Genomic DNA, 21,578 nt, shown 5'->3' on the forward strand with positions numbered 1-21,578 from the left:
TGAGATCCATAGGTTCCGAAAGTCGTGATTACGGGTCGGATACAGATAAATTGTTTATCGAAATCTAATGGTATAAGAACATCTGAAATAGACTCCTTTACTTACTTTTTTTCTTAAGGTCAATTCTAAGGACAGATACTGTAGCATAGCTTGGACTTACACATAATTCACAGTGCGTCGAACCATAGTGCGCGGCCCCATCACTTGGATAGTAAATTGCTTGATGACGTGAGTTCAGACTGATGTAGTTCAAAGCATTAAAGATTGGGTCGAGTTCTTCAACGATTTGAGTAATAAGCTCAGGTTTGGAAATCATATAAGATTTGTCTCGCTCGCGTCACATTGCCCAGGTCCTCGACGCCGGCATCGGCTCTAGGGCCTCAAGTGAATTCTATGTCACCTGTGTCAAGTGGCCTAGTCGTGCAGCCCCAACATTGCGCCACCTGGGGTTGTGCAACATTGGGAACATGTCACCTAGGGTCGCACGACGTCATCACAGATGCTATTGCCATGCTGCCCGGCCCAACTTTCATTTGCAACTGCAAATTCCTCCGCTCTCTTTTTTAAAAATTATTAAATATTGCTTTGAAATAAAGTATTCTACAAGGTGTTTACCAAACACTAGTTATTTTTCTTGAAAATTCTTTGAGTCAATTTTCCTTTACTTAAATGCAAAGTCCTAGAGCTGAAGCGTTGCCAAACTCGCCCAAAATAGCATATGACATCAATGCATTGCAAATGATGTGTTTTTGAAATGATGTCCCATTTTTCCTCATTTCTGATGGCAGCAAGGGTTGTCGAGACATGGTACATTCAAGAGCTCAGAAAGTTCTTATTCGAGTCTAAACTTTCTGTACCATGACTAGGATAATTGTAAATTACTGATCTCTTTCTTCTGGGCCAATGAAAATGAAAGGCAATTATACTTCTGCAAATCACATGTGGCTTTTCACTTCGGATAGGAATATGATCAAGGAGAGGATGCTGCGCTGATCTCATCGTCGGTACTTCTTTACAGGCCTTCCTATATGTGCAGATAGAGATTATATTCCATTCCTCTCGCATAATATCATGGGATGATCCAAAATTCCAACCCAGCTTCGAAAGAGTACTTACTTGCATAGGGTCCATGTGACAATGGATTTATCACGTGGGGTTTATGCGAGATCCACGGGGTCCAAAAGTCGTGATTACGGGTCGGATACAGATAAACTTTTCATTGAATTCTAATGGTACAAGCACGTCTGAAATCGACTCCTTTACTTACTTTTCTTCTTAAGGTCAATAGCTTGGACTTACACATAATTCACTGCGCGTCGAACCATAGTGCACGGCCCCATCATTTAAATAGTAAATTGATTGATAAAGTGTGTTTAGATTGAAGCAGGCCATCGCAATAAACATTGTGTCAAGTTCTTCAAGGATTTGAACAATAAGCTCAGGTTTGGAAATTATATAAGATTTGTCTGGCAATGCCAGGTGTATGAGTTAGCCACAGAAATAGCTCCGGCCTACTTTCAGAAGAGAATACCTTAGTCCTAAAGAGGATTACATGGGACGTCCCTGATTGTTCATCTTGTATTTACACTTACCTGCATGGGCTTGGGATTGCACATCAATTGCTGGGTCCCCAGAGGAACGCTTCTTCAATCTGGGCGGTTGCTGATGGACTCTGGAGAGAGAAGCAGGTACGCTAGCTGGTGCGCTGAAATACATTAATAAAAAAAATTACGCAAGAAGGTTCAGGGGATAGTAAAACAGGGCTTGCTTGTTATCCCCAGGCCATCAAGAAACACTATGCATCACCCAGCAAACATATGAATGTTCCAACATGATTTTCTACAGGCTCAATGATCTCGAAGTTTGCAGCGCTCGAGAGAGCAACCCACCTTGAAAAAGCAGACTATCTACAATATAACATCAGAACATGCTAAGAGCAAACAGCTAGACTTAAAGTGAAGATTGGGTCCTATCAACGGGTTTCAATATCCCATGCTCTTATCCAATGCAACAACAGCACCACAACGGAAAACAGTAAAACTGCTATTTGGCTATCTGAAATAGAATGTACCACTTCCAGGATGATCATATGTACATCTTATATTGCCATGCGCCAGCAAATTATCTATATGGCCTGTTAAAATAAGGTCACGTGATATTCACAACATTTTCAGTACATAGAAGAAAGCAACAGGATAAAAGGGAATGGTGAGTCTATGATAGCAATACATGTATACATTCCACAGAGCAAGGTCTCTCTACATTAAACCTTTTTCAAACTAAACTAATATTCTAAATCCACATGGAAAATTGAGTTCAAAAATCTTAGAGATCTTCAGCTGTGCGACAATCGTGCAAGGCACATAGCGTCAGGTTCGATTTCAGGCCATATGGATCCAAGTTATAAACCAACTATTTTAGATGGGTAGAGTTGACCATTATTGACCCATTTTCCCCAATGATCCATCTCTTCACTATGCAGCAAACGTTTGGATGCATGACAAATATATTGCACACAACAAACAAATAGATTGGTTAACATAAATCGCAAGCAAAGAGCAACATAATATGATCTCAATGACAAGGTCCATATCTGTGAAGGTTCTGGGTTGTCATCATCTTGTAAGCAAGCACATGCCAAAACCGTAGCATCACCATTTCTCTTCAAAAGCCAATAAAGGAAAGAGTTGCAATTTAGAGTCAGAGAGAAAAAATTGATACTCAGAACATTTACCTGTAATCTCATTGACAAGACCAAGGCTCTGGTCCAACAGAGGAGCGTCATTGTTCGGTGAAACAATTTCCGCTAGTTTTAGAATCTCACTCTCATTTAACAAAGAAACCAAATTGTATGCTGCCAAGAAATGCTGAAATGCCAAAACCTCCAGACCGCTCTTGGGTTTATCTGACAGTTTCACTTTCCATTCTCTCGCCAGCTTCATTGCTCCTTCTTGAACCTCATCAGTTATTAAAGGGGGAATTCTCACTAGCTGCTCTAACAGAACAATTTGACTCCTCAAAACGTCTGTCTCCAAATTCATATCCTTACTGTCTGAGTATTGAGTATAAGACCCCGCAAAAACATCAAGAACAAGTTTTGCAGGGTCAGATGAGTTTTGCAATTTATGTGAGATTTGTTCACATATCATAGTAATCTCACTCAAAAGCTCGGTTTGAAAATGCTGCAAGTCTTTTCTCACTGAGACAGTTGGTAGTGGTGGATTAACAACAGAAGAATCGTCTGCATTGTGCACAGCAAAATTTTCTGGTTCCTCGGTCTTTTTTTGCCAATGTTGAATAGATCCAAAAGAACCTGTCAAACACAAGTCAGCAATTAAGAATCCGAACCGCCTTTATCAAGATGACAGCACAAAACGTGGTTTGCCATGAGGACTTCGAAATGACCACGAGATGAAAATCTTAACCTAAGGTAAGTCCAACATTGAAAGAGAGGACATAATTGATCTCAATTCTCAAATGCACAGCAAGCATCATCAAAGCAAGTCAAAAAGTTTCAGCTTCCCAGTTAAATATCTTCGGAGAAATGTTTGTGAGCTCCAACCATAGAGCTTGACCTACTGGATGTAACCTTCGAAGAAGCAATATATATATATATATATATATATATATATATATATATATATATATCTCCTGAGCATAATGTCTGAACTCATATAAATTGATTTGGCATTTCAATCTAAAAGATAGAAAAGAAGGGGTTAAAGAGGTAACTTAATGGATCTATTTTGTCAACTTTGGAATATATTCCAAATGAGACAAGCTTAGTTTGATCAAATTATACATGAGTTAGAACACCCAGCAAATTATCAGATACATAAATTTTTTTTGTGCTCTTTAGTCAAAAGGGTGAATGATTTCAAAGGTGAAATTGAATTATAAATTTAAAAGGGAATTTGTATTAATTTGCAGATCGGATATTTAAAATTTACAAAATATAACATAAACAAGACTACAGTCAATGATATTAAATTTGATTTGGTGAAAGGTTGAACCTAAAGCAGAAAGTAGTCATTAGCATCCCCAAGATTTTTCATTGGATCAAACAATAATCGGTGAAGTATCTGCAATGTATAAACGGAAAAAAACATGGGATTACCTCATCTCTCACAAGTCAACATATAGAGCCCTCACCACGTTTAAAGACTTTGTTTGCATAAAGAGACAAACATTAAAGTGGCATGAATAAAATTGCAAAACCAGGCATAATATAATAAAGAAACTGGCAACCAGATTCAACATTTCAAGTCAATAGCTTCACTAAAAAAAAAAGGTCAATAGCTGTGTCTCTGCTTACCAGGCAGCACTGCTGAAGAACTAAGGACCTGCAATTCCTGTGCTATTTGAAACTGTGACATAGAATTGACAAGATCGTGAATTTCATTTGCATTGAAGGAAGAAGCTAGCTTATATGCCTCTAAAAGCTTCAAAAAACCCAAGACCTCCAAAGGATGCTCCAGTGATGGCGAAAATTTCAGCTTCCCTTTCCATTCAACGGCCAGTTTCATTGCAGCTTCCTTCTGCTGAGGCTTAATCTCTGCTGAGGATCGTATTAAATTCTCCAACAGGAAGATACAACTCCTTCTAATCATCCCAATATCTAGGAAGCCATCTCTATTTCCTGAATCTTGGGGGTAAAACCCTTCCATGGCATCTAATACCAACGTTGCAGCATTAGCTGATGTTTGAATAATCTCCAGCAACTTATGGCACACTCTATTAAGCTCCCAAAAATGTCGATAGATGAACATCTGCATTTGCTTTCCATCATGAGCAATTGTGGATTGAGAATTTAGACATGAAGCTAGAGCAGGTCCATATGGGCATTTCCAATTTTGCGGCATTACCCCAGGATGGCCACTAGTCTTCTCTCTCAACTCCATTTCCCTGGAGCGCTTCCCAATTGACGTTTCAATGGACTCCAGTTCCCTATCCTTCAAAGCAAGTGCCGTGAAGCGCTCATTGATCAACCTGTTGATTTCCTCAAACTCCTTCCTTTTGGATTTGACCTCCTCTTTGTGCTCTTCGATTAGTATATCCAAAGAATGGAGTTGACACTCTTTTGATTCAAGGTCCTTGGATCGCTTTTCGATGGATTTACAAATTCCTCTGAATTCCTCCTCCTTCAATTTGAGTTCAACATGACAGTCCTTTATCTTATCTTTGAGAGACTGCAATTCTCCGGCTTTCATGGCGACCTCCTCATCGCGCTCTTTGATGGTGCGCTCCAGAACCCTCAGCCTCTTCTCATTCTCTTCATGAGCCTCCAAACTGTGGTCGAGCCGACGATGCACCACACTCAATTCCTCCCTTTTCATTTGAACCGCCCTAGAGCACTCGTCAAGAGAACGTTTCACCGAACCCAACTCCTCCACTTTTACATCAAGTTCCCGAGCATTTTCCTCGAGCAAACTCTGCACCACCCTGACTTTCTTCTCCTTCGAGTCCAATTCATGTCGCAGTTTCTCCACCTCCTCCTCCGTCGATTCATAATCCCTGCGACATTCCTCAGTCGCCTGCATGAGAGAACGCAGCTCCTTCTCCTTGTCCCTGATCAGCGAGTCACACTCGCTAAGCACCTCTCGCTTCAGAACCAATCCACTCTCCTCCTTCCTCTCTTCATCCTCGCATTCCTCAAGCCGCGTCTCCACCGACCTCAGCTCCACCTCCTTCCTCCGCACCTCCTCCTCGCGCTCCTCGACCCTCCGCCGCGCCGACCGCAGCCCCTCCTCCCGCTCCGCGAGCGACCTCTCGCCCTCGCGGAGCTCCTCGGCGCGGCGCTCGAGCGAGCTCCGGATGCCGTCGAAGCGCTCCTCCAGGTCCTTCCACTGGAGCGTGAACAAGAGGACGGAGGACGCCTGCGACTGCACTTGCTCGTACGTCTTGAAAAGGGCCTGCTTCTGCAGCTCCGCCCGCTTCATCTCGCCGGAGAATTTCTCCATCGAAGCACCGACGCCAGAAACCACACACGCCCCCCCAGTAGAAAAACAAACAAACCCACCTACAGACTTAAGAGTTCTACGAGGGAGCGTAACGTAAAACCCACACGACGAGGATCGAGGACGAACCTGACGAACCTGCAGTTTTGAGGGAGCTGCGTCGAGAGCGAGTGTGTTATTGGAGTTGGTGTTTGAACGACGAGAAGGAGAACGATAGTTCGGAGATGACGCATGGTTACCAGGTGGGGACTGCTACCGTTACCGGACAGTGTTATTCTAATGGGTGAAGGAATGGCCTTTTCGAGCTTGTCACGTGAGGAGAGAGGACTGCGTGCGCTCGTCTGCCCCCGTCCTCTTTGGATTTTTTGCCGCCCTTTTTTGGGTATGCGCAAGAGCTTATAGTACAATCGCTCCAAAGGCTGATGGATTCCCGGTCCGGTTCAATTTCAACGTGAAATCGGGAACCGGTTTCGAATTAGAAACCGGAAATCGGATTGATTGGTCCTAGGATTGGGACCATCGGTCCGGTTCGGTTTCGGCTCGATCCAATGAAACTGGTCACTTTTTTTTTTTCGTTCTACTTGATACCATATATTTTGAAACTAGAATTGTATTCTTCATGCTGACTACACATAATCAGAAAAATAAGTGTGCAATTCGAACCAATGCGATGACGAATTGTGTTTTCCATGCTGACTACACATATATTATGAAATTAGAATTATATTCTCCATACCGCTACACATAATCACAAAAAAAAGTATATGTAGTCGGTCCAAGACCCGAACCGCCCGAATACTGATTCCACTTTTAGGAACCGTGAACTAGACTGACACTTCCAGTAACCGAACCAAACAGGCCGGTTCGGTCCAGCTCGGGCTATTCCCGATTTGTAGGGGTGATCGGTTCCAGAGTGGGTTGGTCCAAACTTGGAACCTAAAACCAACCCACCTTGAAACCTAAAACCAACCTTGTTATAACCGGTTCTCAATTTTTGGAACATAAAACATACCCTGTTTTCCTTGGACCTTGTTTTGAAACCGACCCTGTTTTTCCGGTCCGGTTTTAGGGTCTACCTGAGAACCTTTTTTTATTTATTCATTTTTCTGTTTTCATTTGTTTCCAGCAAAATAATATAGGTAGTAATGAAACGATTTAAAATCAAAGATCTACAGGATCGGCGAGCCAAAAAGGCGGAAAAAACACACACACGGTACGGACGCCGAGATGACCGAACCCTAGCCCTCTTCAACATGCAGGCAGGTGACGAGATGGGTTGCGTTCTTACGGCGACTGAGGAGGCGCATGCGAAGAGAGAAACCGTGAGAGACAGAGGAGGTCACGAAGAGAGAAGAGAGAAACCGTGAGAGACAGACTGGGTAGCCGAATAGGGTAACGTGATCAAGGTTTTTTACTTTTTTTTACATTATTTCAAAACCGGTTCTAAAACAGGTCCGGGTCGATTTTTACTTGGAATTGGAAACCGGACCAGTTATAACCGGTTCCCAAAAAATGGAACCAGTTCCCGGACCGGTTCTTATTAGTACCGGTTCCCAGACCTGTTTTTCGGCTAGGTCGGTCCGGTTTCCGGGTAAACCCGGTCCGATTGCACACCCCTACCGATTTGAGTAATCCATTTTGCACACCTCTAGTCGCTGTTTCAGGTGGGTTTTGCGAGTGCCGAGTGTTACGTGACGGACCAAGGAAGCCTTGGCTTTGTCGGACTGTCACGTGCGGAGTGAGAAAGGCGTGCACGATGCAATGAGGAATGCGCATAGGCAAGGACTAAATACGCTTGTCGCAGAAAATGGGTGACGTGGATATTTTCTCTCGCCCAATGGATGAAAAAGAAATGACGTGGCAAACTATGTCTTGATGGAAGAATTCGCCCCAATTTGAGGATTTTTTTTTGGGTGGAACTTCTGCTTTCTTTCTGATGTAAAACTTCGGCCTTTTTCTCATGTGTCGCACGAGACGGAAGGCAATCGGGGTAGCATTCACAAGTCGTTGACACGAGGGCATCGAATCGAGGGCGCAGGCGAAACTCATCGTGCCCGAAATGCGTCGCAAGTTGTTCGATGCTCCCGGCATCCTCTTGCTTGGGGTCGTGCTACCCGGCGGCCTGTTGCTTGAATTTCCTATCGGTTTAATGCACATCATGAAGGACAAAAGAATTCAAGAGAGAGCCTCTTGATAGGTGTGTTGTCGCTTCTAGATATTATACCATCAGTCCAATCGGTCCGGACGAGCCAGTTTATTTGGGTCAGGCCAGAATGCTGAGTCCGTGATATGAAACCCGAAGAGCAAAACTTCCTCGAGGGAAGTTAGCGTTGACGAAAAGCATGGAGAGAGAATCCAGCAAGAGTGATCCGTAGGGAGGTGAACATCGACATCTTCATGCACGGTTGGTTGTACATCTTAGGCCAATGTCGGAAGAAACTCTGGATGAAGGGTAAGATGGAGCTCGAATTCCTGATGAAGAGGCTCTAAAGCCAGAAGAATAGCCAACTTTGGACTTGTGACTGCCTTCTTTCTCTATCTCTAATGCTTTATCTTAGATTCTCTACTCTTTTTGCGCAAACATCACGTAATAATCTTGTTAAAGAGCAAAGGCTATCAATGAAGCACATAGGATACTGTCTCAAGTTTAGCAGATCGACATGTGACCCTCAGTTAAACTCACATTAGTCTATAAATCCGGTGGTGTAAATACTTGGTCTTCTGAACCCACACGAGGAATTTTCTTATGATCCGCCAATAAACTAATAAGACTAAGAGCATATAAGGCATTCCCGAGTCCAAAGATATGAGTAGAAGCGAGCTACCATAAAACGCAGACATACAAAAATATCAGGGAAGTGGATTTCTTCAACTTACATGGTCAAGTAATGCATATGCGAAACTCATTATTGCCCCACAAATCCTTTGGCGCAGCTGCCGTATTTGATCAGTTCAGGGCAGCGCAAGACGCAACTTACTATGTATGCTACATGGCACCTATCATGAAAATAAGGCGTGTACACAATCGGATACTACGCATACGATTTACATAATGACTTCTGCAAAATATCTAAAGATTTTAAAAGGGTACCACAAATTCAAAAGTACATGTTAGGCAAACAATTAAGGAAATTCTATAGTCTCTAGGGCAACGATTGCCTTCGTAATATGCACGATCAATACCTTGAAAATTAAATTATTTCAAATAAATTATACTTGACAAGTACCCCTGCTCTTTAAGAATACTTATACGCATACCTTAAACCTAAGTAAAGCTTTATAATCTACAAATCCTACAGGGTCAAAAGTGCGTCAAGTCAGTATAAAGAATAAAAGGAAAACCATCAATATGATGCACCATAAACTTAAGTCGGCCATGGGTCGAGGTTGCAGATATAGAATTACTATTTCAGGTATGTATTTAAGGTACTAATACATTCAAATTTCAATCTACAGACTGGATTTTATCAATTAAGTACTTCCACCCTCCATGACTCCATATGGATGTTATATAGGAGATCCATTTCCACTTAGGTTGGCCCATGAAAATGTAACAAATTGCTTGCAAATATACATATGGCAGTTGTAGTTAGACATCTGTATGAGAACTACACCATATTTCCTTATCCCTTAAAATCAAATGCAATACAGAAAGCATGAGATCTGCCTGACAGAATTCAAGTTACAATGTACAATTCTCGACAAGTCCTAAGAGATGGTTAAAAAAATTTATCACACTACAGGAAAGGGAGTATCCAGGATACTTACCCTGAAACTTGCAACCAACAAACGTTCTCTTTATGTGACTAGTCTCTCATGAATCAGCTTGGACCAACATGATTCAGGTTCAGTAAGTCCTTCAAATCTTGCCTTGATTTCCACAAATCGCTTACCATGTTCAATGTCACCAAAAAACAAAGGCTAGGGAAGAGAGCTTAATCTCAATCACTCTGTCCTGAAGTGCTCATCAGGCCTTTATGCGAACAACAAATGAGCCTGTTTATTCATATGAAGAGTAGAACAGGTGAGCATTACACCAAGTGATAGCAGATCCCAGTGCAGCAAATATAGCATAACACCTCAAATAACATATTTAAATAAAATGACAAACAACAAACCACAAAATTGGGAAGCTGGATAATGGAAAGCAAAATAAATATGATCCTAGTATACATAGGATTAAAAGAAAGGTCCAGATAGACTAGAGAACGCAAGAAATGCTATTTCTTAGCTCTGCCATCAACATATTCAAGGTCAGCATCTCATGGTCCTTATTACCATAAAATGCCAGTGGTATTACTGTGGAAGCAACCTTCAATAAATTCATAGTTTTATTCAACATTTTCCTGACTAAAACTCTTAAGGTACTTCCAACTGCCTGTTGCGACTAGTCTCAACTTTCATTAATCATTTATGTTCTTTTTTTTTTTTTTGACATAGACTGAGTCAAACAAAACTAAAATCATATGTGATCTAGGCGGCTAATAGCTAACTGCATGCATCATCTTTCACCCAGAAAGAATATCCAAAGGCCTGCACATCAAACAAATGTTGTATATGATTGCACTTGAAAGGTAACTGCTCCCACATAATATAAAGACACTGATGCAGAACAGAAGGGTTTACACAGATAATAAATTCATCTGACCACAAAGTAAAGAAAATTCATACATCACAAGCTTGCTAATTTCTGTTTTTGAGTGTCAGTGGGTGTTATCAGGAACTCCCAGATAAAGTCATTGTATGATACCAATGTATCATATTAGGTCGTAAAAGTTTCTACAGGAGTTGGAGATCAGTATTTCTAAGCATCAAATTATCTCCTGCAGATTCTCATGGAAACTAGCAAGTCCTTAAAGAACATTGTTTATACTGCGGCACAGTAAGGAAGAGCTGAGAGAAAACTGGGAAGAACTAAATAAACTTTTTGATAGGTCTTGCTTACAGATACTGCAGGGAAAGAGAAAAGATTCAACCTTTAGGATGTTTTTTGGAGAGCATATACTGCAATTTGGTAAAGAATGCCGCAAAATACTGGAAAATGAAATTTAGTAATAAGAACCTGATATGCAGAATGACCACTAAACTACAACACCACTGCAAAGGATAGAAATAATAATTAGGAAGCTATCTAATTGTAGCAAAAAAAAACATGTCTGACAGATTCATGAATATACAAGGAACCCACCAGAGTTTCTATGTCAGCATCATGTCAAACAAGTCCATGTAGAGATAGTGATCCATTTTCCCAATAAGGTCCAAGTTAAGATCAGAGTTTTTACTTTAGTGCATGGAAGTTTAAAGAACCCCAGTAGAATGACATATCGACTAGAGGAGTAGCGGGGAAACTAACTCATGAAAAACAACACAGCGGTGATGCTAGAGTTAGATATCGAGTCCCGCCGTTGGCTCAACTTCACCTTAGTTATCAAAGTCAACAACCAACTTTGAGCAGTTATTTGAAGTCAAGCCAATGGTTCAACAGATTTGTAACTGACCCTAAAGGAAGCTAAGAGAGGATCACGGGGTTTATGCAGTTGGCCAACAGACAAGAAATGCATATGCTGAAAAAAGGCCAACAGAAAGAGAGAAAGAAAGGCACCAAACATGTACCTTACTGAAAGAATGTTAATAACGTTAGATAAAGTTGACTACTTACATGCAGGGAGATTGGAAATATCCGCTGAAACAGCACAAGGAATCCCCAAGTTTGAAAGAGCCCCTCTTATGATTCCACAAGGGAAATAGAGATGCATGCTCATTGCTTCTGTTGCCTTGTTGTCACCCTCTTGACCCGTTTCAAGTGTTGGCTCGACGGACATGCGAGAAAGCCAACGGAAACGATTATCTTGCAGCACAAATGTACCCTACAAGACAAACATGATATAAGCCATTGATATTCAACAAACAACACTATCCATGAGATACAGTGCGAGTAAGGGATTCAGAAAGTTCCAATACTCTATGATTAGTCTTCAAATTATCGATCTGTTTCTTGAAAACCTCCGACCAAAAGTCCTTGCATATGAACTTGATTGCTTCCAAATGATCACTGAAACGAGGTCGCTCCATGGTGTACCTATTAGCCAGAAGTACAACCACTTAAGCCACATTTCCAGCAAGAAACGCAAGTACTCAGCACATGGCGAGAGATCAGCTGTCAAATCCACACTACCCAACACAAACTTCGAGCAAATTAATACTAACTCAGGAACCACCTCCTTTTCTCATACAACTAAACCATCAACGAGAACACCGAATCCTCACTCAAGTGCCCAGATCTAAGGCCTCAAATTGCAGAATCACGACAAAAACACCAATTCACTGACAATCGATTCAGCACCCTACGCACCGAAGCAGACACCCAGAAAGAAAATGCGGCTTTCGACACTCGATCTCACGATGAATCTCAACACATCATCAGCTTGAGCACACAGAGCCAGAAGGAAACCACAAATCAGCACACGGACACATCAACGCATCGCGAACAGGGTAAGCTAACACACTGCGATAGGAATTACGAGGAACGATCAGAAAGGGTTTCAAAAAAACTCAGGATCGGAGGTCAAACTCGACGACCCAGTTGAACCAATCAGCGGGGGAAAGGGAGGAACCGATCAAGACCGCACCTTTCGGAGAGCTGATGGCCGACCTGATAGCCGATGGCCTCGATCCTGCGAGCGGCGAGCTCGGGCTTGTCGGCGTAAAAGCGATTGCAGTAGGAAGACACCATTTCGGTCAGGAGGCTGTCTATGCAGCTCTCTGAAACCTCCCGCCCCATCCTCTCTCTCTCTCTCTCTCTCTCTCTCGCTGCGCGCTGGGGAAGACGAAGGGTCGAAGACGACGACGAGCTTCTTCGTCTTCAATGGGGTCGAAGTTTAGTCTTTGGGCTGGGCTCGTAGAGGTTGGAGTTATAACATTTTCTTTACTTTATTAACGTATTTACCTTCCACCCAAAAGAGGCAACATATTTACCGACGTAAATTTTAAGAGTTAAGTGCATTCGAAGTCATAAAACTTGTGATGAAAGCACAATTGAGTCCTAAGATTTTCAGAAAGTGTAATCGAGTTCTAAAATTTATTGCTGAAGGACTTGATTAGATCAATTTGGCAAGTTTTAGGACTTGACTGCACTTTTGAAAAGTTTTAGGACTCAATTGCACTTTTGTGATAAGTTGTTTAGGACTTGATTGCACTTTTTGAAAGTTTTTTAGGGCTCGATTGCATTTTTTCAAAGTTTTAGGATTCAATTATACTTTCATGACAAGTTTTAGGACTTTCAGTGCACTTATCCCTAAAATTAATGTTCACATGCTAAACCCTATTTCACTGTTTGACAAAAAAAAAAAGAAAAAACCTATTTCATTGATTTAATAGAGACTCCGATCGATTTTAATTCAATAATTCTTGAATTTTCGATATTAATTGATTCGATCCCGCATTGAAGAAACTCGTCATTTTAATAGAGAGATACATGTTTGCTATATTCGGATAAGGTAACTTCAATACGACTAGAGGTGGCAAATGGATGGGTTTGGATGGGTTCCGCCCAAATTCAACCATTTAACTCACATTGACTTATATATTTTCTGACAATTTATATGACACATACCCAGCCCATCCAGATCCTACCCAAACCTAACCACATAGCTCTTTGTTTTTAAACTCTTGCTCCGTGCATGTGAGGTTGTAGAGAGAGAAAGCTAGAGAGAGAGAGAGAGTCTCTCTTTATATGGGTGAAGGAGACGGTGTGTTGTAGAGATTGCAACTTAAATGATGAACAAGCCCTCCTCCTAAATGGCCTAAAACCATTCCCCTCCTCTGCCATTAATCGGTGCATGTAAGCGCTGAAACTGATATCGCTTCTGTTCGAAGCTGCTTCCGGTTTTGCGCTTTTCCTTCTACTTTTTACGTTTTGTCCTTGTTGCTGTGTCTCTGGAGGTACTGATACGATACTCTATTTTTCTGGGTCCGTTTGCCTTTGTGTCGGCTGTAGTTGGAGACAAATCCGCGCCTATTTCCCGCGCTCCTTCACCCAGGTCCAGCCCCACCCGCTGGACATATCCGAGCTCCTTTGCTTCGTCAAGGACCTCCATGAGCCTAGTCACTCCTCGAGCACGAGGTTGTACGATAGATAGCGTCCCTTGTCCCGGTGCTCAAGGGCGTGATCTACTCCAAGATCACAGAGATTGCCAAATCGGTGAAGCGGATTGAAGAACTTGAAGCGTCGAACAAGGGGCTGAGGCGCGAACCAGAGGTATTCGAAGCTTGGTTCGAGGAACATAAAGCAATGAATCTCGAGCGAAGAGAGAGTGAAGAGGGTGAGAGACTGAGAAAGAAGAGAGTCTGAGCCGCAGTGGGTTGAAAATTAGTTCATTTCAGAAACTATTTAAACCTATTTATGTAAGACTTTAAATTATTGAATCCAATATAGTTAGGATCTTCAAATTTGAAATGACTCATATATAACCTTTTCCAACAAGTTCGGATCATATATAGATTTATAACCCATTTTGATAGGTCCAAGACACATGATTAACGGTAAAAGAAATTAGGGCGTGTGCACAAATAATAGGAGGACTCAAAACACAATATAGAAGCCAATTCGATTGTTGTTGAAGATATAATCAAGCTATTACCACCTTTATTGAAGCAAATACTAAGCAAACAAAACAAGTAAATTCAGCAAGCATTTTGCTTCTAATTCCCGAGGGCAGTTTCATCCTCGCTTTAGCCCTTAATCCGCCATGCAGCCGCAGATGCACCGGCCTTCGATGCACTTGTTTCCGAGGCATCCATCGCACAATCTAAAGCACTCTGCCGCTGATTGGCATACGCCTGCCTTTATTTCTGTCAAATCTCTTGCTTTTGTCGCAAGCATCAAGCCTATGTGTATACATAGTTCAGCATGAAAACTATTTCCTTCTCGTGATTGAAAAAAATATAAAAACAAGAAGAGGCACGTTTCATGAGACAGGCTTACATGATGATAAGAGCACGAGGGTCACCAAGAAAGCCAAAGAGAGAGAAGCTCTTTTCATTTCTCTTGTATGGATGCAGCCGATTCTTTCTGGACTGTATTACTCTGATTGCTTTGTGACAGAATAGAGAGAGGGAATCTATATATACATGACATGAGTATTTTGATTTGGCAAATCAAGAACGGAAATGACATGTTAATGTTTCTTTATTGGGGTCATTGCATGCAAGGAAGCAAATCCTTCTTTTGGGAAGAGCTCCATTGATATAGTTAGGTCATCAATGATTTTGCTATGTCATTCAGAAATTATGGGGTATATACATAATGTCAACCTGATCGTTTCTATAATAATGAGATTTCCTATATAGCTTACGGGATTACTTGTCATTAGTTCTTAGTTCTGGAGAAAGGTGATTGCTATAGTTCATGACGCTTCACATGGCAATGTGTTACTGATTATAATACTTAAGGAAAAGCATTTTTTCGATCACTTGAATTCTATAATTTATGTGCGGCGCCCACTTGAGGCTATAACTTTTTTCTAATCACTTGAGTGCATATAACTTTTCAATTGATGACTTGAATGCTATAAATTTTTTAAAATGTTCCCCACAAGTGCAATGTCACATCGGATTTCTAGCAATTGGGTAAGTGATCGATGGAAAGTTTTGCACTCAAGTGAACGCTGTATAAAAGTCATGACGTTTGTGGTGTCCTTATCCCAAATATCTAGGATTCTAACAAAACTATGTCAAGTTTCTATACCTTTTATCTTCCCATTGGTAGTTGTGTCGATTAATCATTCTCATGTTAATCATTACCTCCCATTAGGAAAAGAAATCCACTAATTAGGGGCCTTTGCCCGGTTGCTCTTGATGTTGGCTAGCAATAATGATATTGAGATCTGATAGACTTGACAAGTTGCATACCAAAGTGATTTCTATAATGCTGGATTGATGGCCTCCGCCTTAATCTTTCCTTGATCATCGGAAAATCATTCTTGATCTACATTCCCTTTTTAGAGCCAAGGCCGGATTTATTGTAGTATGGGATCTGTATGAACAGGACTTGTGTCCATCCTCTCTATTTCGCCCGAAAGGGAAAAGAGTGAGGTTTAGGGGTATTGCCTAAAGGTAGGCCAAATGACATCAATTTGGAGCGGGCCCTCCTAAGCCCATACCTCAGGCGACGTTGGATTTCTTTTTAGTTCTTTAAACCTAAAGATTTCTAGATGTCGCCACTAGTCTTTTTAGGGTTGGCCAAAAACCAAGCGAGATGTGAGAGTTTTGTCTCACTTACTACACAATTAGAATTTCTAAGTTCCGAGACTTGATTATGCTAATAGTATAATTAGTGCCTTTTCGGTACTTCTAATTTGGCGGGATTGTTCATCTAAGTGATCAAACATTATTTGTTACCAATTAGGATCCTAAAGGTCTTTCAAAGCCACTAAAATGTTCATCCAATTGTCCTTAGGAGTTTATTATGATCCTAAGGGTTGTCCTAACTATCCTAAAAAGGAAAAGAGTAGACAATGTATTTAAATTGCAGGAATTAAACACCCAACTATTGAAAGCTTATAGTAAAATGCGGAAATGAAAATCCAATGTTATGTCGGGAAAGAATATTACACGACCATGTTATTAAACCCTGGGACAGTACCCCATGAGCTGAATTAAAAGTCAAATGTACGTCTAATTCCAAACTAAAGAGACTTACCCACCGAATGATAAACATTAAACGAAAACTGACTAAACGTTTACTTAATGCCAACTAAACATGCAAAATACATAAGGACGACTCAACAGCCTAAAAGAACATCTCAGGTTCACAGTCAAACAACTAAGATTATCCCGAGGGAAAAGTGCCGAAAAAGTCCTAAACCTTTTGCATTAGTGCCAATTTAGTCCTAAATCTTTTGCATTGATGCCAATTCAGTCCTAAACCTTTTTTTGATGTAAATTCAGTCTTAAACTTTTTGCATTAATGCCAATTCGGTCCTAAACCTTTTTGTCTTTGTGCCAATTCAATCATTTCGGCCAATTTTGGCTGGATTTTGCTGACGTGGACGTTGGCCGGTCACCAGCACTAACGTGGATAACTTTTAATAATATTTTAATATTTTTTTGAATTTTTATTTATTCTTTTATTCTTTTCTTTTCTTTTCTTTTTCCCTCCCTCCAGCCGGTCGTCGGACCGGCGACCGACCAGAGGCCAGAGGCCGGCGAGGTCAACCTCGCTGGCCACTGGCGAGGTCAACCCTGGCAGCCACTGGCGAGGCATGACCTCACCAGATCCAGCGAGGTCGTGCCTCACCCAGCCATGGCGAGGCTCACCTTCGCCGTGGCGGGCGAGGGCGAGCCTCGCCAGTGGCCGGCGGGGTCGACCTCGCTAGCCTCTAGCCGGTCGCCAGTTCGGCGACCTATTGGAGGAAGGAGGGAGGTAGCGAAAAAAAAGAAAATAAATAAAAATTCAAAAAAATATTAAAATATTATTAAAAGTTGTCCACGTCAGCGCCGGTGATTGGCCGGCCGGCGTCCATGTCAGCAAAATTTGGCCAAAATTGATCGGAAGAACTGAATTGGCACAAAGACAAAAAGGTTTAAGACTGAATTGACACAAATACAAAAGGTTTATGACTGAATTGGCACAAATACAAAAGGTTTATGACTGAATTGACATAAAAAAAAAAGGATTAGGACTAAATTGGCATAAATGCAAAAGGTTTAGGACTGAATTGACACCAAAAAAAGGTATAAGACTATATTGACACAAATACAAAAGGTTTAGGACTTTTTTGGCATTTTTCCCATCATCACGACATATTATTTGATTAAAAAGGAGACCAATGCCCGCTGGCCATAACTTGGACACCGACAAATGACATTTAGGGTGTGCATGGCAACGATTTTGTGCCCGGGAACTGATTCTTCTCAGAAATGATTCTTTTTGATTCTGTGCTCGGGAACTGATTCTGAGCATTTGAAGGCATTTGGTAATGGTTTAAAGTTTCCGTTCCTGGAATAAAAAAAAAACAGAAATGCATTTGATAACAGCACAAAATTTCTTTTTATTAATAATATTTTTAAATAATTTAATATGTCCTTCTTTCTTTTTTCTTTTTTCTTTTTTTCTTCTCCTCCTTCTCGGCCATGGCCTGGTCGCCGACCATGTCGCCAGCCACAAGCCAGGGCCGACGAGGGCGTCGCGGCCCTCGTCGACCACAGGCGAGGGCAAGGGCTAGACCCTCGCGGCCTAGGCGACCCTCGCCGGCCTTTTCCAGCCCTCACCCGAGCTGGTGAGGGCCACCCTCGAGGCTCGCGGCCTGGGCGAGGGCTGGATTTTCGCCGCCGCCCTCACCAGATCCGGCAAGGGCGGCCCTTGCCAGCCCGGGCGAGGGCCGCCCTTGTCGGATCCGTCAAGGGTGACCCTCGCCCAGGTCGTGAGGGTCCAGCCCTCGCCGGATCCAGCGAGGCCCACGATGCTCTCGCCTGTGTCGCCAATCGCCGGAGAATGAAGAAGAAGAACAACAACAAAAAGAACGTGAAAGAAGAAGAAGAAAAAATAATAATTTCTTTTCCAATTCTGATTCTTGTTCCTAAAATCAAGAATTTACTTTTTTTTTCTTCTTGATTCTGGGACAAAACTGATTCTGGGAACAATTTTTTGCAAATTTATGCCCAGGCACAAAAATTTTAACAAACGGATTTCTATTCTCAAGCTGATTTTGGAAAAAAAAAATAGAAATTTTCACAATTTGGTAACTTACCAAACGAGTCCTTATTAATGCATGAAAATGGGTCCAAACTTGTTCGAAATGATGAGAGACTAACAGCATGTTAACATACTATCATGAGTCAAAAGGGACGTCCAATCAAAGCTAAAACCTATCAAGCGTTCAAGCTTAATCAAGACCGACAAGCAAGCATCCAGCGAACATGGACCATATTCCGTGTCGCAAGAGGTGTCGATCATGGTGAAGCAATAGCAAATCGGCCACACATCAAAATATCATCCCGACTGACCCGAACAACATTTAAGTGAAGTCAAGATCCACCTGCTTCCGGCTTAACTAACACAGACCAGCAAGTAACCATGAAGGTAGTCCATGCGAAGAAGAAGTACCGAAATGCATGAATACAGCGTAGAGTAATGACAACAAAACTGCAACCTAGTTGCGAAAGTGTTCACAGCATGGTCCCCGCTTTAACGGAACACATTTTTAAATATAACCTCACAGAGTATACTATGTAATTGAGAACACATGCATAATCAAACCACCACACAATCTCACATGCGCCACTTATGCACTCCTCCACGACTCCTCCACATGAACATACACATGGATGCGAACAGACACAAGCAAACACTCTTCATAAAAAATAACAGAGATAATTATGCATGGCTTTTTATTTTACGAAGAAAAATCAAGCGGTGATTTGATTATTTAACAAAACAGAACATGACCCATATCATCTTGACCCAAAAGTGACATAACTTGTGTACTTAAATAATTTTTTTCCAACGTGTACAGTCAGCATTTTTTATTTTAAATAATTTTGTTCCTTTTTTTTTTTTCCTCTTCTTTCCTTTTTCCTTTCTTTTCTTTTTTTTCTTTTCTCCCCTCGCCGGCCGGCCACCGGCGAAGCCCGGGAAGGCCTGGGCTAGGGCGGCCTTGCCCATGGCCGGCGAGGGGCGTCCTCGCCAGATCTAGGCAAGGCGACCCTCGCCGGCGACAGGCGAGGCTGCCCCAGGCGAGGGCTGCCCTCGCCGGATCTGGCGAGGGCGACCCTCGCCGGCGTCGGGCGAGGGAAGCCCTCACCTGGGTGGGCGAGGGTCGCCCTCGCGGGAGTCGGGCGTGGACGACCCTCGCCCGCCCAGGCGAGGGCTTCCCTCGCCAGATGCCGGCGAGGGTCGCCCTCGCCAGATCCGGCGAGGGCAGCCCTCGCCTAGGGCGGCCTCGCCTGTCGCCGGCGAGGGTCGCCTCGCCCAGATCTGGTGAGGCCGCCCCTCGCCGGCCATGGGCAAGGTCGGATCTGGCGAGGGCAGCCCTCGCCTGGGGCGGCCTCGCCTATCGCCAGCGAGGGTCGCCTCGCCCAGATCTGGCGAGGCCGCCCCTCGCCGGCCATGGGCAAGGCCGGATCTGGCGAGGGCGACCCTCGCCGGCGTCGGGCGAGGGAAGCCCTCGCCTGAGTCGGGCATGGGTGACCCTCGCCCGCCCAGGCGAGGGCTTCCCTCACCAGATCCGGCGAGGGGCGGCCTTGCCTGTCGCCGGCAAGGGTCGCCTCGCCCAGATCTGGCGAGGCCGCCCCTCGCCGGCCATGGGCAAGGCCACCCTCGCCCAGCCCTTCCCGGGCTTCGCCGGCCACCGGCAACCGACCAGCGAGGGGAGAAAAGAAAAAAAAGAAAAGAAAGGAAAAAGGAAAGAAGAGGAAAAAAATTATTTAAAATAAAAAATGCTGACTGTACGCGCTGGAAAAAAATTATTTAAAATAAAAAATACTGACTGTACACGCTGACTCATCATCCGGCGAGCCACGTCGGCGTCAAAAATTAATAAAAAATATCACGTCGGATTTCTGGTCAAATTGGCACTTAAGTGATCTCTTTTCCTCCGACTTGGCACCAAAGTGATCCGAAAAAAAATTATGGCACCAAAGTGATCGCCGTACACAAGTTATGGCACTTCTGGTGTACTTTTGCCCTATTTTATCAAAGCTATGAGGATTGATCGTGGAAGAGTCACTTCAGCCATATTTAACAAATTCTATGAGGATTATGGCATACGACGCTTATTGACACCTCTAGATTCTCCTCAATAAAATGGCATAGCTGAAAGAAAAAAAAAACATAACCATTCTTGACATGGTTCAAAGCTTGTTGAAAAGCAAAAATTTGCCTAGGGAGTTTTAGGGTGCAGCTATCACGTGTGCAGTCACTACAAAATTCACGTCCTACATATGGACTTAAAGGTGTAACTCCACAAGACGCATGGAGTGGGAGAACACCTAATGTCTCATATTTGAAAATATTCGGAAGCATTGCCTATGCTCATGTCCCAAACCAGAAAAGATTGAAGTTAGAAGACGAGCAAAAAGCTCATTTTTATTAGGTATAACTCCTTATCCAAAGCCTATGGAGTATTTAATTCTAATACTTTGAAAGTGTTTATAAGCAGAGATTCCAAGTTCGATGAAGAAGGCACGTGGGAAGACAATCCAAAAGATGAAGCTAATGTTCATGGCGATTCCAGCCAAATGGAGTTGAAGGATCACTCTTGACTCTCCAATATCTTCTTCAAGTTTATCCAACAATTGAATTAATAGAAAGCATTCTCTCCCATAACTTCTCTCTCTAGATTTTCTCTCTACAATTCGGGTGAGCGAGTGAGCGAACAAGAAAAGGCTTGGCCTAGGTGCTCCAACGATCTAAGGAAGCCTAAGTCCCCGCACAAGTCGTTCCCAAACTATCGACCCGTGACAAATGGTATCAGATTCGGAATCCCTCCAGTAAATGGGTGATTGGGGGAAGACCTATGGTCTTCCCGATCCTATGAGGGCGAAGAGTGAATCGTCGGGGTCAAGAGGGCTCGAACAACATGTGGCTCTCGTCTGGCTTCTAGGATGGCAATGGGGGCATAG

General features: G+C 42.7%; 2 protein-coding genes and 1 long non-coding RNA gene across 3 annotated transcripts; all 3 read right to left on the minus strand.

Annotated features, from left to right (window-relative positions):
* Positions 1-1,339: 1,339 nt before the first annotated feature.
* LOC115681018 (uncharacterized) lies at positions 1,340-6,287 on the minus strand. Its single transcript, XM_056309254.1, has 5 exons — positions 4,461-6,287; positions 4,316-4,367; positions 2,735-3,313; positions 1,534-1,705; positions 1,340-1,501 (listed from the first exon to the last, which is right to left on the minus strand). Exons 1-4 carry the CDS (start codon positions 5,958-5,960, stop codon positions 1,647-1,649), a joined length of 2,190 nt encoding a protein of 729 aa, XP_056165229.1. The 5' UTR covers positions 5,961-6,287; the 3' UTR covers positions 1,340-1,501; positions 1,534-1,646.
* A 3,205-nt stretch (positions 6,288-9,492) lies between these two features.
* On the minus strand, positions 9,493-12,850 carry LOC115680981 (uncharacterized). Its single transcript, XM_030604820.2, has 4 exons — positions 12,587-12,850; positions 11,919-12,036; positions 11,617-11,824; positions 9,493-9,953 (listed from the first exon to the last, which is right to left on the minus strand). Exons 1-4 carry the CDS (start codon positions 12,736-12,738, stop codon positions 9,925-9,927), a joined length of 507 nt encoding a protein of 168 aa, XP_030460680.1. The 5' UTR covers positions 12,739-12,850; the 3' UTR covers positions 9,493-9,924.
* A 1,716-nt stretch (positions 12,851-14,566) lies between these two features.
* On the minus strand, positions 14,567-15,045 carry LOC130137566 (uncharacterized). Its single transcript, XR_008815975.1, has 2 exons — positions 14,941-15,045; positions 14,567-14,843 (listed from the first exon to the last, which is right to left on the minus strand). It is a non-coding gene; the product is annotated as an uncharacterized LOC130137566 (long non-coding RNA).
* Positions 15,046-21,578: the final 6,533 nt, after the last annotated feature.

This window comes from Syzygium oleosum, unplaced genomic scaffold (assembly GCF_021117445.2).
Source record: "Syzygium oleosum isolate NSW1041296 unplaced genomic scaffold, Sole_v2.1 Sole_v2.03, whole genome shotgun sequence".
NCBI classification, from domain to species: Eukaryota; Viridiplantae; Streptophyta; class Magnoliopsida; order Myrtales; family Myrtaceae; genus Syzygium; species Syzygium oleosum.

Coding starts and splice junctions, on each gene's coding strand:
- LOC115680981 (XM_030604820.2), bottom strand. CDS start 12,738: ATGGGGCGGGAGGTTTCAGAGAGCTGCATAGACAGCCTCCTGACCGAA. Junction 11,825..11,918: donor ATTTGAAGACTAATCATAGA/GTATTGGAACTT, acceptor TTTGTCTTGTAG/GGTACATTTGTGCTGCAAGA. Junction 9,954..11,616: donor TATTTCCAATCTCCCTGCAT/GTAAGTAGTCAA, acceptor ATGAATAAACAG/GCTCATTTGTTGTTCGCATA.
- LOC115681018 (XM_056309254.1), bottom strand. CDS start 5,960: ATGGAGAAATTCTCCGGCGAGATGAAGCGGGCGGAGCTGCAGAAGCAG. Junction 3,314..4,315: donor TTCTTCAGCAGTGCTGCCTG/GTAAGCAGAGAC, acceptor TGTGTTTGACAG/GTTCTTTTGGATCTATTCAA. Junction 1,706..2,734: donor TCTTGTCAATGAGATTACAG/GTAAATGTTCTG, acceptor AATGTATTTCAG/CGCACCAGCTAGCGTACCTG.